We start from the raw sequence: 16,982 nt of genomic DNA, 5'->3' as shown, positions 1-16,982 counted from the left end.
TACTGTGGTTTAGTGAAAGGGAGCACGCGCTGATTGGTTTGTTGTTGAAAATACTAGTGCCTTGGTTCTCTGGTCAAGTTGATTTTAGACAAAAAAAAAATCACCTTTTAAAAGATGATTCCACTGTCGAAATGTGTAGTGTATGTTTTTATAAAATGATCGAGGTCTGTTGGAGCTTGCTATCGAGGAGACTAATTGCCCCCATCTTTAGTACAGTGATTAGTCCGAGGTTGTATATTCTGTTGTTGGATCCCGTTTCTCTCACTGTTTCCACAAAATGTGTATTTGATTATCACCATACATCAAACTCTGTCGACAACTGTAGTTGTGTGTGGTCTGCTTTTATATGTCAAATGTTGATAGAGAAAAGTATCTTCATCAATTCATGTGTATATGTAAGTTCCTTTTATTGACTTGTGAACCACTCATGACACGAAGAATAAAGCAACACTGTACTAGTCATTTAGTGCGATGCCATTCTTTTTTTTCTTCATGTACACTACATCTTATATGGTTCATCGTAGGCTGCTGTATGTGTGTGGCTTCACTTAAAGACTGCAGATTGAGGTTGCCGCACCAGGCAGTAAATATTAAAACAACGTTGTTGTTTTTTCAACAATATGTTTATTGAGTTTTTGAGAAAGATAAAACAAATCTTTGAAAAAATGAAAATTGTAATAATTATATATACTGTATATATACATATATATATATACATAGGCTACAAGTAAATAACTCAACAAGAATTACCATACAAATGTATATATGGCTCATACATTGATGGAGAGGCAACTGAGCCTATGTCTACACATACAAAAGAAAAAGGAGAGTAAAAAAAAGAAAAAGGAGAGAAAACTTAAACAACGTTTTAATCTAATGGGAAACTATCATCCATAACCCCTTCCTCGAAAACTACCATAGTCGCCTACTGTTTACATGTATTCCGCACTAAAAAGTCGCAACTTCATTTGATTCGCCCAATGAATCCTAGACCCTCCCTCATATTTTATGGAAACAATAGTGGGCGTTTAGAGAGAGCATAATGAAAAGTCAAACCTGTTATGTCTTCAGAATATGACATAATCTGAAAGCGACCAGCAATCTGTGTCAACTTCCGTTATTGCAACACAAAAAAATCAATATCTCTCTAAAAAAAAAGTATTTTTATCACATTTCAGCAGTGTAATCTTCACTTGTTGCGATGTCCTACAAGAAAGTGGGTGCAACGCTCAGCCGTGCGCTGTGGAATAACGGTAGCAGGACACCGCCTCTTGCAAGGTCTTCTAAAGTCAGCGCGTTTTCAACCAGATCAGAGTCCCCGGGAAGCCAAACTAGTGGCGATGGGACATTTAGAAATGATCAAGTTTATGGATCAAACTCATGCACGGCTGCAACAGGGGTGCCCTCCTCCCCCTCCACCACTGCTACACCTGCCGCGCACAGGCATCAGGTGGCGGGCAAGAAGCGCTACGAGGAGCCGCTGGCAGTCCCAGGACGGTCGTACTCCTCCACCGCCCTAAAGGTGGACAATCAGACATACCTATGGGCTCGTTACAATGAGATGAAACGGCTTGTGCACGGTAAGTGGCAGGAGAGTTTATACTGTGACTTTTTCCTGTGCAGACTTCCAATATTGAAGTCACATTTCTCACGGTGCGTTCATCTGTAAGACCCCTACCCATGCGCCTGGCTGCGATGCACAAACATTTCATGTTCCGTAATTGTCTGTCCCAACGTCTGAGTTTATAGAAAGAAAATCAACAACAACATCCGTTCATTGGTACAATTGAATCCGATTGGTTTATTGAGCCGAGCAGCAGGCTTGAACACTTTGACAAATTACATTGATTGGGCCACTGGGTATAACTCATTGGAGGCTGGTGATAATACACAGCAGTGAGTCATATCCTGGTTGAAGACATTTTGTACTGGCTTTGTAAGAGTTCATCCATCCCTTCAAACTAGGTCAAATAGCAACAACAGATGGCATTCCTGTCATGGGCACTGGAGACATAAAGTAGCAACATGTTGAAACCCATTTTTTGTTTACTTTGGTCTCGAATTCAGGTCATTTTAATCAGCTAAAAACAAATTCAGTCAGGGCCCGGACCTCTGCCAAGTAGCAAGAGGTCTGCCTCAATGAACCGAGGTTGCAGTGCCCTGCCATGCTTCAAGTTACACATAATGAAACCTATCTGCACTGGAATATGCACTGAATATGCACTGGACCCATTGAAAAACTCTGCACTGCACTTTATATATACGTATAGCTCTATCCAATGCACTGTTGTCTGTCCTGTGTTGTCCTATTTTTTTGCATTTGTTTTTGTTCATGTATTCATGTGAAAAAAGCATAAACGCACCTACTGTAACACCAAAGCAAATTCCTATATGTGTATGCATAATGGCAATAAACGTTATCTGAATCTGAATCTGAATCTGACCCCTACTGCTAGTTGCAATTCTCACTGTAAGCCTATGAACTGGTGGATGTTGGAGCTAGTGGGCTTAGGTGCACAGACAGTTTCCCCCTTTTCCCCCCACCCACTCCACTAGCCATACACGTTTACATTTACATTTTTGCCATTTAGCGGACGCTTCTATCCAAACCTACTTATAACTAGAGATTACACGGACAGTAGTCTCCCTGGAGTAATTTAGGGCTAAGTAAGTGCCTTACTCAAGGGCAGCACACTAGTGGTGGTGTTCCCAGGTGGGGATTTGAAGTCAGGATCTTCAGATCACCAATCCAACTCACTATCCACTGTACACATCGATTCTATTCCATCACTGTCTAGACTGTTATCACAACAAAACATATATAGCCACATGTACCAGTTGACCTAGACGTCCAGTTGACCTCCACCATAGAGACAGTTGCCCATTTCGCCCCAAATCCACACTACAGAGCCTGTGTACATAGTAGCTGAATCAGGGCTGGAAATGACAGTGTAGAAGGGAGATATCCAAGCCATCACAGTACGGTTTGGGTCAGCCTTATAGTGTTGTTTACAGCCCCAAAGACACCAGGTCCAGTACAGCAGCGTCCTGCTACACTATACATCTACATATACATCTACATATATCTACATAATACATCTCTTCAGGCTACACCTTAACTGCTCCTCCTGAGACATTACTACCCCCAGCACTGTGTCTCCTAAGACACCTGCTTTTCCCCTATACTTTGCCTCCTATGACTTCGACTGCCCCCCTTGTACTGTCTCTCCAGTGTCTATTAATACAATAAAAAAAATAAACAAAATGTGAAAAAAAAAACTATATTTTTATATAGAACATCTGGAAAGAGAGCTTTAGTGAAAGATTGAGTAAATCTGTCACTTTGGGGCCCAGCTGCTGTTGCTTCTGACCCGTCTGAGGCCATGTCACACTTCCTCTCTGACCCGTCTGAGGCCATGTCACACTTCCTCTCATACACTCTTTTAAGGAAAGGTTCTCAGAGGTTCTTTATAGGGGATGTTTTCCGCCTGCCGCAATAAGACTGTACAACTCCTCCGGCTGGCTCGATAAGACTGTACAACTCCTCCGGCTGGCTCGATCGGGGGGTTCAGAGTCAGGCTGGGGGATGTTAAATCATCCTGGACTGTTGTTACTGTGTATCATTTTTCAGATGTCTATTAATGTCTCATTTTTTATTTAAATTTTTTATTTATTTAATGACACTGTTGAGGTGTAACAATGTCATTTATAGAACCATTTCATCAAGGTGGTGCTTTTCGGAAAACCACCAAAAAGGAGATGTTTGGAATCTTCTCATTAAAGATGTGCCTTTTTTGCACAGATCTCATTCCATGCAATGTCCCTGATCGGAGTTGGGATGTCACAGACTGCCCTGCGGTCATATAGCCTACCAGAGCTTTAGTGAAGGATTGAGAAACAGATTGTGACCCTCTGTTTAATCTGGCTCTGTGTGTTCGCTGTGCAACTGTGTTGCATGGTTACTCATGAAGAACAGGGCAAGCACACAGAGAGTTCCCATATAAAAAGTTATAGATATTGAAATCCTCAGATCCACCCCAAAAACATAAAAAGGTTAGTGTGATTTAGCTCTGAAACAAACTCTTTTTGTTCCCATATCTTGGACCTCTGCATTTCCTGTTTGGGGAAAAGTAATTTGTGTCCTCTGTACATCCTGTTCAGAATTCTACCCCCACCCTCCTCCTGTCCCCAGTGACTTCTCTCTTTAATCTCTTGTGTGCTTGCCTCACTAAATTGTTTTGAGTATTTTTGGCAGAATAACTCCCTTCTCTCCCGCAGAAAAACTCATTCAGCAGTTTGACTAATCTACACTACACTATCAATCACCTCAAAAGGATTTATACTGACAATTACCGTCCTCAAATCTCATAAAACCCCAGTTGTGTGTAGAACCTGATTAAAATGTCCTAGACCACAGTATCAGTCTGTCAAACGGATAGGTAGTACAACAATATTTCTAACAACTACTGCACATCACATTCATTTAGTTTTGGAGGACTGGAGACATCTTCTGGAACACAGGAACTGGTCGCGGGAACAGAGGTCAATAGTTATTAGTTATCTGTCTGTTAGTATCTACGTTTCTTAGTTATTAGTTATCCATCCTCTCCATGTACATGTTTTACAAGGTCTTTTTATAGCAAATTAATGTTTTTGTCAGAGAGTCTTTGGGAGCTGTGGCTTCCAGTAAACAACTATTCTATTTCACCTGGCGAATGTTTGCTCTCTCCTTGGGTTGGGTTGCGCTCTCCTTGCAAGTTTTTCTTTCTGTTGATTACTGCTGTTGTATTTCATTCTTACTTGAACATTGATTTGGTGTTGAATGAACAACAATACATTATTCATTAGATTAATTCATGTAACAATGGTGTGTGTTTCACATTCCTACACCTTAACTATCCCCCCTGAGACATCTACATCCCCTCTAACCCCCAGTATACTGTTTCTCTACTGTTAATATAACAGTCCTGGCCCGAGCATAGATAACTTTTTCCTGCTATGACTGGTGGATAGATAATAATAATAATAATAATAATAATAATAATAATACATTTTATTTATAAAAGCACTTTACATAGGAAATCTCAGAGTGCTACAATTAAACACATGAGGATTGCTACAATTAAACACAGGAAGATAAAACAATAAACATTTTCAATTAAAAGGCAAAAAAAAAGGCTCTATTAAAAAGGTGGGTTTTAAGGCCTCGTTTAAAAGCATCCACAGACTGTGGTGCCCTTAGGTGGTCAGGGAGAGCATTCCACAGCCTGGGAGCAGCCAAGCAGAAGGCCCGATCTCCCATGGTGCGGAGCTTGGTCCTGGGGTCTTGAGGAGGTTGGTGGCAGTAGAACGGAGGGTGCGTGAGGAGGTCTGAGGGGTATGGAGGAGTTCCTTGAGGTAGGGGGGGGCAGTTCCATGGATGCACTGGTGGGTGAGGAGGGAGACCTTGAATTCGATTCTGAGGGAGACGGGGAGCCAGTGAAGTGATTTGAGGATGGGGGTGATGTGATCATATTTGCGCACCCTCATCAGGATCCTAGCAGCGCTGTTCTGGATGTATTGAAGTTTCTGGAGGCAGCTGCTAGGAATCCCGATGAGGAGTGCATTACAGTAGTCCAGTCTGGAGGAGACAAAGGCGTGGATGAGCTTCTCTGCATCTGCCAGAGTGAGTGCGGGACGGAGTTTGGCGATGTTCCTAAGGTGAAAAAAAGCTGTCTTGGATATATGTTTGATGTGGGTCTCGTAGGTGAGGTGAGGGTCCATTTTGACGCCCAGGTTGGTAACAGATGAGGAGAGGGGAATGTTCTGGCCAGAGAAGGTGATGCTGGTGATGGTGGATGACCGGACCTGGTGTGGTGTGCCGACTAGGATGATTCACTTACTTGATTTCTACCTCCACCAGCCTCCACTGGTCCTCTGACTAAAGGGTTCTCCCTCTCTCTCTCTGTCCCCAGACCTGATCCCTCCAGGTGTGTGTAACCTACTCAACTCCTCCACCATCTACGCCAACAACGAAGTCAGTCTGTCTGAGGTGGACATCTATGGCTTTGACTATGACTACACCCTGGCCCTCTACTCCAACGCCCTCAACACTATGATCTATGACAAGGCCCGGGACTTCCTCATTGAACACTTCAAGGTGTGTCCAGATCAGAGTCAGGCTGGAGGATGTTCAATCTTACCTATTGTCAGTACTCGAGTTGAGGGGGGATGGCATCCCCCCTGAAATAAAAACGGTCAAAATCATCCCCCTTCTAAAACTGCCATCCCCCCTTTCCATCCCTTATGTCATTTTATCAATGAACGTGGTATTACCGCTATTTAACATTTAGTTTTGCGCATATTGAGTAAAATACTGTGGGCGAGGGAGGGGGCACGCACACATGCAATGACATTTTTACCAAGTCACTGGCACTGAAGTCACTGACGCTGTGGGGAAGCTAAAATTGTCCCCATATGATAAAATCCACCATCCCCCCTGATTTTCTTTTACAACTTGAGTACTGCCTATAGTATATAAGTATACAATACTATATATAATATTGTATCCCCTATAACCCAATTCTATCTATCTATCTATCTATCTATCTATCTATCTATCTATCTATCTATCTATCGTCACCCCAACTACATTTACATCCAATACATTCTAATTGTCCCCCATGATGAAATTCGGGAGAGGACTGTGGATTGGTCTCTGTCTGTTTGTATGTTTGTAAGTTTGTATGTCACTCGTGATATATCAGACACCACTGGGACGATTTTGACAAAACTTGGGTCAATTATGCATTTTACCACAGAGATCACATCTACAAAACTAAACTGATTGGCCTAAGGGGGTTTCTATAGTAACCACTGAAAGAACACTGACTGGCTGTGGGGGGACAACATGTTTACTGTAGACTTGTTCTAATCTGATAAATGTTGTTTCTGTGCTTGTTTGATAGTACCCCGAAGGTATTGGAAAATATGACTACATCCCCAACTTTGCTGCGCGGGGTCTTCACTACGATATTCAAAAGGTAAATGTCGCAACGCGCACCCTCTTTAAACGTCAATGTGTCAAGTGACAAGATAAGAAATGGTCAAATGTCAACATAATATAATAATAATAATAATAATAATAATAATAATAATAATAATAATAATACATAATGTAACATATTTACACGTAACACAAGTAACAGCACCAGATGTCCTCCTGCAGGGTCTCCTGATGAAGATAGATGCTTTCCACTACATTCAGCTGGGAACCGTATATCAGTGAGTGCTGAGCGCAGTGGTAACAGCTATTATTGCGTTTGTAATCTGAAACACATGACACAATTGTAACACAATCAACTCCACGTTCGTTTACTTGCATACCGACTGGCAGAACAGAGCAATACATCACCGATATCATCACTCAGGCATAACACCACGATAGTAGAACAATCGAACACTGACTGATGCCTCACTGCTAACCCAGTGTGCAGACATAACTACAGCTAGAGTATGTGTGAGTAACCAGCTCAGTGGCCTTGCGGTTAGGGTGTCCACCCTGAGATTGGGAGGTCGTGAGTTCGATCCCTGGCCGAGTCGTACCAAAGACTTTAAAAATGGTACCCGATGCCTCCCTGCTTGGCACTCAGCATTAAGGGTTGGATTGGGGGTAACACCCTGCGAAATACCAGCATCATGTCCAGGGGGTGTACTTGTACATCACGCCGCCTCACGCTACGGAAACATAAAATAGGCTCCTGCCCCCAAAGGGCCATTAGGCTCGAGAACCATCGGTTCTCAAGGCTACTTACTTATCATCACTCGGGCCTAACTCCACGATAGCAGAACAATCAAACACTGACTGATGCATCGCTGTTAACCCACTGTGCAGACACAACAGCTGCGTGCGAGTACCAGCGCTGTGTGCATGAGTGTTTTCAAGCCTCTGTGTTGACCGTAGGGGCCTGAGGCCAGTCTCTGACGAGGAGGTCCTGCGCCTCTATAACGGGACCCACCATGTACCTCTAAACCAGGACAGTGGCTTCTACGGAAAGGTCAGTCACCGTGTGTCCCTGATGAATACCACATCACCTCTGAGGCCAGTGGAGGTAGAAATCGGAGGATGGCCTGATTGAAATGCATGGAATGGAATGAGGAACATTCCTCTGATTTCTACCTCCACCAGCCATCCCCTGTAACAGACAGAGACCGGTCTAATTTTTTGGAATCGCCACATAGGCGTTAACACATCTTACAAATGCTTAAGCTTGGGAAACCATTATTTTATTGTGACAGGATGAAGAATCTGCGGTTTTATATCATCTGTCAGTTAGGACAAGTGTCCTACATGATTACGTAAGCTTTGCGGCTGTATTTCGTAAACTATCGTTTCCACATTTCCCTTTTAAGCAACTGACAAGCAACATTTTACTAATCAAGCACAAGAGCCCAATTTTGCTGTCATTCATTATCAAAGTCGAAGTTTGAATTGTAATAATTTTCTCTTAACTGCCAACCGGGCTCAACAAATCTTTTGAAATCTCTCGATATGGCCTGACAGTCACAGTGTTGCAGGGGACTACTTGTTCCAGATTCTTTGTCTGGAAAGCCAGAGGCTTTGATGTTTTGACACAGGTTCAAATTATTTTTAGATCTTTAGAGCCGTTCCCTGTGGAGTGAACACAATATTCTTCCCCTTCCCCTAATCCTCCATCACAAACAGCCCTACCCAGAATCCTTTCTGGTCTGGCCCTGGCCTCCCTGGGGTAATAAGTTAGGGATTAGTTCTGTTCACGGGGTCAGTTCTCTGTGGGCACTTGTTTCATTTCTCCTGGAAAATAATGGTTTAAACATGGTTTAAAACGTGACGTTTTTTTGTCGATAGGTCCAGATGTTTTTCCTGATCATGTGACCTCATTAGCGATCATAATCATGAAGGAGTGTGATGGGGGGATAAATGTTTAGATGTTAGTATTTTCATGTACATTTTGGTAAAACTATAAATGTTGCCGTACCATCTTTCTAATACCCCAACTTTAGAGTAAATGTACTAACTATCCTATCATCCTACTAGGGGCCCAAGGTGAAGCAGTTCATGGACGTCTTCTCTCTGCCTGAGATGACCCTCCTAGCGGTGGCCAACGATTTCTTCATCTCCAACAACGTGGAGTATGATCCAGAGCACCTCTACAGAGACGTCTCGGTGAGTGTTGCACGTGGTTTCACACGTCCTTTCTCGTTATTGTCCTCTCCGCGCCCTCTTGCTGGTTCTCCACACCGTTCACCCAGGTCAGTTGACTGTTTTTGCACAGTGGGGACTTTCAACCGAAGGTTCACCTCAGTTCACATATCTGTCCACCTCAGTGAGACCATGCCAGGGTTTCTAATGGGTGGATTACCGAACAATCGCTATTCTCAGGCCGTTCCTGGGGTGACGGGGTGTTTGGTTGCAGTGCGTCCTCTTTGGGTTTAGAGCATGTCACGTTGTCTGCCAAAAGAAACTAGAGAGATCTAGTGTTACTCTCCCTTCGTAAAAACCTCCTCCGTAATCAAGCTCCTTCTTCGACCTGTTGGACTGGGTTGGAGCAGAGAGTGTGATATTCAGGGGAACCCAGAGAGTCGTACAATCAAAACAGTATTAAATATAACACGGATGAACATTACAATATAGAGTGATAGATAAAGAAAGAAAAAAAGAGCAACAACACTTTACACCGTATTAAACAGCTCTCATACATGTTTAGTAGCATAAGATTGAGTTCAAATTCCCCTGGACTGTAACAGACTTTTCGGAACGTTCATGTGAGAGAGGAGAGGAAAGGAGAGCAGGCTACCACACGAGAATACATTTACATTTAGCAGAAGACTTTATCCAAAGCGACTTTCAACAAACACATTTGTCTAAGTAAATGAATCATCTATACATCAGTCATCATAAGAAAAATGTATCTATGGAACTTAACTCACCAACTGCCAAAGAGTTCCAGAACACTCACCACCTAGAGTACCAAGTGTTTCATGTGGTATTTACCTAGCAACAATTCTTTGATTGGCTACAAAATGAAGCATCATCATTTATTCGTTTTTGGTGAATAAAGTCACCCGTGGCACTCTAGCATGTTGACAATTTGGGACACTTTATTCACCCTTGGTATTCAATGAGTTAAGCCCTTGCAACCGCTAACTTTGGTGAAAGTGAACCTCCACAAAGAGTGGCAGTGCTTCATATCAGTGCTGTATATCATAAATATTGGCACGTCTTAAGAGTCTGCTTGCAGTGTGTCTGTACTGTCTTTACTGTATATTCAAGGCATTTAAACAAAAACAAAAGAAACGTTTTTAATTTGCAGGAAGCTATTGGAATGGTTCACATACAAGGGTACATGTACAAGTGGATCATGCAAGATCTGGGTGAGCAATCCCAACGTTACTACTGATCACTACCTGCTTTCTCTCTCTTAGTTATACATTAGTTGTGTACCTTTTCTGTCGATACATTTCTACTCCTTCTGTCCGTCCATAGAGAAGTACATCATGCGAGGGGATGAGACCTACGCTGTGCTGCATCGCCTGGTCAGCCAGGGGAAGAAGCTGTTCCTCATCACCAACAGCCCCTTCAGCTTCGTGTGAGTGTTTCCAGGGCCGGTCCGAGGCATTTAGGTGCCCTAGGCGAGAGTATGATTTGATGCCCTCCCCCAAAATTTTAGGAGCACCACCACCACCACCACCACCACCACCACCACCACCACATTAAGCCACCAGTACTGCCTCATCACCACCCACACATTCAACAGTAAAAATATGGACAACAATGGTTTCAAGACAAAAATAGACAGTAGGCTGAGACATATTTTCAGAGAGACATTAAATTCATAGAGACAAAATTATTTAAATGTAAAAAATATTTTTTCTTTTTGGAATTTGCCGCCCTCCAGTCATTTGGCACCCTAGGCGACCGCCTAGTTCACCTATGCCTAGGACCGGCCCTGAGTGTTTCCCTCTGAGGACATCTCAAGGTAGCAGGCTCAGGTTTTTGTTGGACTGATTGTTTGAATAAAGGTGTACCATGTAGTTTTCGGCATTCCTGCCCACAGCAACACTGAAAAGTTGAAAACAAAACAATATGTTATGTAACCTTAACCGTAACCCGTTTTCTAATAGCAGCAAATGTGTGCATAGCCGTGTAAACAAACAAAGTGTACAAACGGTAGATAAAAGGCCAATGCTCCACCACCACTGCTGATTTTAGAAAGCGCTTTGTCTTTGCCAAAACAGCACTCTCCACTTAACGTTCCCATGCCAGTGTACACACTGGATCTTTAACTCATTTATAAATTGACAGATATTGTCACGGACCCAACTATATCTGCCCCTTCAGACCCTGCGTCCATTACAATGGACATCACATGTTTGTTTTGTTTTTTTCCTACGTTAATGTATGATTTACGTAACGGTCTTCTCATTGGTTATTTAGTAGAACCTAATTAAACAATCAGATGCAAGTACGGCCCAACTGATTGGCATTTGAAAAAGTGACGTCAGTAGCAGCTCCGGAGCAGTAACAGAAACGCTGCCAGTAAGGGAAGACGTGACAGGAAGTACAGCAGACGTTCCGCCATGCACACGCGCCGCTGAGGTAACGCTGGTGAGATTTCAGCGTACGGTATTCAGCTTCTCCCCTCTACCACCTTACTCGGTACCGTCAAACTGCCAGCTGAGCTTACCTATACTTCTGTGTCTGGCCTCGGCCCTGTATGTTAACGAGCTGATTCGATTATTGACTAATGTACTAATATAATACTAATCTAATGTACATGCAGAGCTTGTTGGGTCGTGACAATATGGTGGTGGAAAGTTGAAAAAGGTGGCAAATCTCTTATCTTAACACCGTTGCATTGGTTTTTCATGATGGCCGGATATGTGTTTGTTTACCCAGTATAGTTTCAATCCATGTATTGCAGTGGTGTTTACATTGACTGGATTGGATGAAACACAACTTTACATTTACATTTTAGGCATTTAGCCTCCTTTATCCAAAGCAACTTACAACATATATTTTGTTTAAGGAGTGAATCACATAAGAATTCTTAGAATGTTGGTAGTATAATGGCTAAACACACACACACACACACACACACACGCACACACACACACATACACACACACACACACACACACACACACGCACACGCACACACACACACTACCTCTCTCACACACTTGCACTCACACACTCACTGACCTGCCCTCTCTGTGACCTGTGTGCAGGGATAAAGGCATGAGGTACATGGTGGGGAAGGACTGGATGAGCTTCTTTGACGTCGTCATTGTTCAGGCCGACAAACCCCACTTCTTTAACGACTGTGTCAAGTGAGTGCTGAGTGTTTCTGCAGGCTAGGACCTTCCATCTCCATGTTGTTTTGTGTGGTGTTTATTTCACTCTTGAGTGACTTGATTGGCTGAAACAATGGTTTAAACTGTACTGAAACCAAACACCACAGCAAACATTGTTAATTAAATTCACTTGTGATTAATGAATTAATGAATTAAGTCATTCTCTGGTGCTTGTGTTTGAATTGAGGCTGAGTGAGTAGAATATAGAATGTTCTCTACTAGTACTTAAAAAAAAAAATACCTGACGTATAACAAAGCACAACCATGTTTTTTTCGTATCTTTGCTATGTCTGTTTTATGAAATCGATGGTTGTATACAAATATTTTACTGCAAAAGTCGTTTATTTGGATGATATTTCGATCCTCCCCAAAACCGAAAATAGTGAGAATTTGCCATTCTACAAAAGGGACATATCATATACCTGTTTTCTCTCTCTCAGACCGTTCAGACGCCTGGATGGCAACGGCGACCTTCAGTGGGACAAGATCAATAGTCTGGACAAAGGCCAGGTCTACAAACAGGTGAGCACCCTTTCACTGTCTGCTTTCACCAGCACCTGTCTGGCTCTATTTTTAGTTTTACACGATCAATGCTGTTATTAAGCAATGTTTGTGATGTGACATTCAAACCTCATGAACGTTCCATGAAATTCTTAGGCTTCGGTTTCTGACATTGCAGCGCATATTTTCGTGTGTGTGTGTGTGTGTGTGTGTGTGTGTGTGTGTTGTGCTTCAGAGCCTTGTGGTGTGTGTGTGTGTGTGTGTGTGTGTGTGTGTTGTGCTTCAGAGCCTTGTGGTGTGTGTGTGTGTGTGTGTGTGTGTGTTGTGTATCAGAGCCTTGTGGTGTGTGTATGTGTGTGTGTGCTGTGTTTCAGAGCATTGTGGTGTGTGTACATGTTATGTTTCAGGGAAACCTGTATGACTTCCTACGACTGACAGGCTGGAGAGGATCCAGTGTGCTGTACTTTGGAGACCATCTCTACAGTGACCTGGCTGTGAGTGTCTATCATACACACACACACACACACACACACACACACACACACGCAACCATATATCTTATGTGCCGCAGGGTGAAAAAACCAAGACAATAGTCCACTCTTGTAGAATGCACTTAAGCTCTATCATCTGCAATGTGGAATGATTGAACCGTGAAACTCAGGCTGGTCTCCCTCTCTACGCCCCCTTCTCCCCCCCCCTCTCCCCCCCCAGGACCTGATGCTGCGGCACGGCTGGCGTACGGGGGCCATCGTGCCCGAGCTGGAGCTGGAGACCAAGGTGGTGAACACGGAGCAGTACGCCCAGAGCCTCACCTGGCTACAGGCCCTCACAGGGCTGCTGGAGCGCATGCAGGTAGACACACACTGCCAGGGAAGGACGTTCATGTGTTATATGAATTTGAGCAGAATAACATTTTAGAATTGCAGCAGCAATAGCTGGCTGATGTGTGTGTGTGTGTGTGTGTGTGTGTGTGTGTGTGTGTGTGTGTGTGTGTGTGTGTGTGTGTGTGTGTGTGCAAGCGAGTGTGTGTTCCATTAACATTTTGGCTGAGGAGAATACAATTTTGGAATTGCAGCAGCAATAATTATCTGACGTGTGTGTGTGTGTGTGTGTGTATGTGTGTGTGTGTGTGTGTGTTTTCCATCAACATTTTTGCTTTAAATTGTTTAATGGATTTGATTATGAATGTGCTGTTTTTCCCACACGTGTGTCACTTGTCACATGCCAGATGCATCGGGATCCACGCTCCACAGAGGTGCTGCAGGACTGGCTGAAGGAGAGGGAGGAGCTCAGGTGGGTGTTGTTGGGTTGGTGGTTCTGTCCAGGTGTCTCAGGTGGGTTAGTGGTACTATCCAGGTGTCTCAGGTGGGTTAGTGGTGCTATCCAGGATCTCAGCCCTGTGATAGATAGATAGATAGATAGATAGATAGATAGATAGATAGATAGATAGATAGATAGATAGATAGATAGATAGATAGATAGATAGATAGATAGATAGATAGATAGATAGATAGATAGATAGATAGATAGATAGATAGATAGATAGATAGATAGATAGATAGATAGATAGATAGATAGATAGATAGATAGATAGATAGATAGATTGATAGATAGGTAATCTAACAGATTTGAACCATCTGCACCTCTATTTAAGAAATATTCACTACTACCTGTTGACAAATTGAATATTTTTCAATCATGCCTATTCATGTACAAGTTCATAAACGATAAGCAAGATCTTCCTTCTACCTTCCATAGTTTCTTTATTTTTTAATCAGACACTCACTCATATCCAACAAGGCACAGTAATCATTCCACTTACCTCTCTGTGGAACATATCTGCCACCAAGTTAACATTCGTTTTAGAGGTAAAACATCTCGGTAATTAGAATTACCAACAAGGTTTTTTCATAAAGCAACTAAAAGATGTCATATCACCCGTCATATCATGTCATATCACCCGCTAAGCAGCATGGGTGATGTAGTAAACACAAATATACAACAGTGTTTTATACAAGGCTGGAATGCCGTTATTATGAATGCTCTACTCATTAATGAGTGGTCACTACAATGTCTTGTCTTATTTACATGTATTAAGTGTTCTTTGTAGTATATTAAACCTTGGCTATTGACGGGAGTGGAACTATTTACAAGCCTTCTGGGCTTCGTTCCCTCCTTGCACTGTTTTTTTAAACCGTGTGAATAATAAATAAACTAAACTAATAGCCACTTTATTGATCCCTGAGGGGAAATTCAAGCATTACAGCAGCTCAGACCACAAAACAACAACAAAAGAAAGTGACAATTGAATAATCGACATAAAATAAAATAGATTAGAAAAAGAATCATGAATAAAACATTTTTAATGTGGTGATCAGGGATGTCACCTGGGCTGAGACTTCATCACCCGTTACCACGGTTACACCGAAGACTCCAGTCAGGTAACTGGTGGCAATGGCACGACTCTTACCTTCTCTTTCTCTGCTCTCCTCTACATCCCTCCTCCCCTCTTTTTCTTCTCCCTCTCCGTCCCTTTCTCCTCCGTCTCTCCTTCCCCCCCTCCCTGCCCTTTGTGTTTCAGATTGATAACTAAGAACCTCTTCAACCCTCAGTTCGGCAGCATCTTCCGCACCTGCCACAACCCCACCTACTTCTCCAGACGCCTGTGTCGCTTCTCGGACGTCTACATGGCATCCATCAGCTGCCTGTTGAACTATGACCTCTCCTACACCTTCTACCCCCGGAGGACCCCCCTGCAGCACGAGGCCCCCCTGTGGATGGACCAGCTGTGCACCGGCTGTATGAAGACGCCCTTCCTAGAGGAGATGGCCCACATCCGCTGAGCAACACTACTGAGCTCTGAAGCTCATCTCATTGACAGTTACACACTCAGCCCACTAGAGGGCAATGTAGATCTGTGTTATTCAGAGAAGAAGTATTATCAGCACACAGCCCTATGGAGGGTTTTTTCCCTCTGGTAGACCAGACCTTCGTTAAATAATCGTAGACTTTAAGGAATAAGAACACTCTGTGGATACGTATAACTTCAGCTACCCTTCAGTCAGTGTACATCCCCTCTACCCCCCCGCCCCCCCGTACAGTTTCTTATCTGTTTTTTTTTAAAAAACGCACTTCTAGCATTATGACATTATGCCAATGGCCCCTGGCCCGAGCATAGATTACTTTTTCTTCTGATGACTGATGGATAGATGAGTCACTCACTTGGCAGGTGAAGTGAATAACAATGATTATCTTGTTGCAGTGGCACCTGTCAAGGGGGTGGGGATATATTAGGCAGCAAGTGAACAGCCAGTTCTTGAAGTTGGATGCAGGACAAGTGGGCAGGAGAAGACCTGAGCGACTTTGACAAGGGCCGGCCAAATTGTTCTGCTGCCCAGGCGACTGGGTCAGAGCATCTCTGACACGGCAAGGCTTGTGGGGTGCTCCCGGTCAGCAGTGGTGAGTACCTACCTACCGACAGTGGTCTGTGGAAGGACAAACCACAAACCGGCGACAGGGTGTTGGGCGCCTAAGGCATAATACCAACAGCATAGGCAGGTGGTCATTATGTTTTGGCTCATCAGTGCATGACGCATCACCATACAAAGACTCATTTAGCAGTTGCTATGGACATGGTGTTCGCCTTGAAATAGTGTTGCATAGCATATCTGTGCTATCTATAACACACATCTATTTATAATCATTTTTTAAAAATAGGCTATTATGCTTTATTGGGATAGAGACAGTAGAGACTGACAGGAATGATGAGAGAGAGGAGGGATGACATGCAGGACAGGTTGATGGCAGGAATCGAACCAGGGACCCTGCGATTAGGTGGCAGTGACGTGCAGTGAGGTCAATGGTTGGGGAAGCACTGGCTAATATCAGAGCCAGATTTACCCACATATGAACCTGATAGAGGTAGCTTAAATTCACCAATTGCCAGGTAGAGCTACTGTTGGTGATCGTATGTTTCATATTTCATCTCACCATTCTTTGCTCACGCATAGCCTACAGGTAACTTATGTATTCGTTTCACGTTTTATAGGCAAATGCAGTTCCACTATTCATACTCATTCAACACAAATGAAAATATATATTGCAAG

At 43.2% G+C, this 16,982-nt stretch overlaps 1 protein-coding gene across 1 annotated transcript; it reads left to right on the top strand.

Moving 5' to 3' along the window:
* Positions 1-1,201: 1,201 nt before the first annotated feature.
* LOC308161078 (5'-nucleotidase domain-containing protein 2-like) lies at positions 1,202-15,858 on the top strand (the record flags this gene model as incomplete). Its single annotated transcript, XM_080535025.1, has 14 exons — positions 1,202-1,580; positions 5,955-6,139; positions 6,948-7,022; positions 7,208-7,263; positions 7,943-8,036; positions 9,056-9,184; positions 10,332-10,392; positions 10,505-10,607; positions 12,250-12,351; positions 12,816-12,897; positions 13,284-13,370; positions 13,588-13,728; positions 14,105-14,169; positions 15,458-15,858. 14 exons carry the CDS (start codon positions 1,202-1,204, stop codon positions 15,717-15,719), a joined length of 1,821 nt encoding a protein of 606 aa, XP_080391151.1. The 3' UTR covers positions 15,720-15,858.
* Positions 15,859-16,982: the final 1,124 nt, after the last annotated feature.

The sequence above is a fragment of the Nansenia antarctica genome (assembly GCF_963989245.1).
Source record: "Nansenia antarctica genome assembly, chromosome: 6".
Taxonomy (NCBI): domain Eukaryota; kingdom Metazoa; phylum Chordata; class Actinopteri; order Argentiniformes; family Microstomatidae; genus Nansenia; species Nansenia antarctica.
This window is presented reverse-complemented; position numbering and strand designations above follow the sequence as displayed.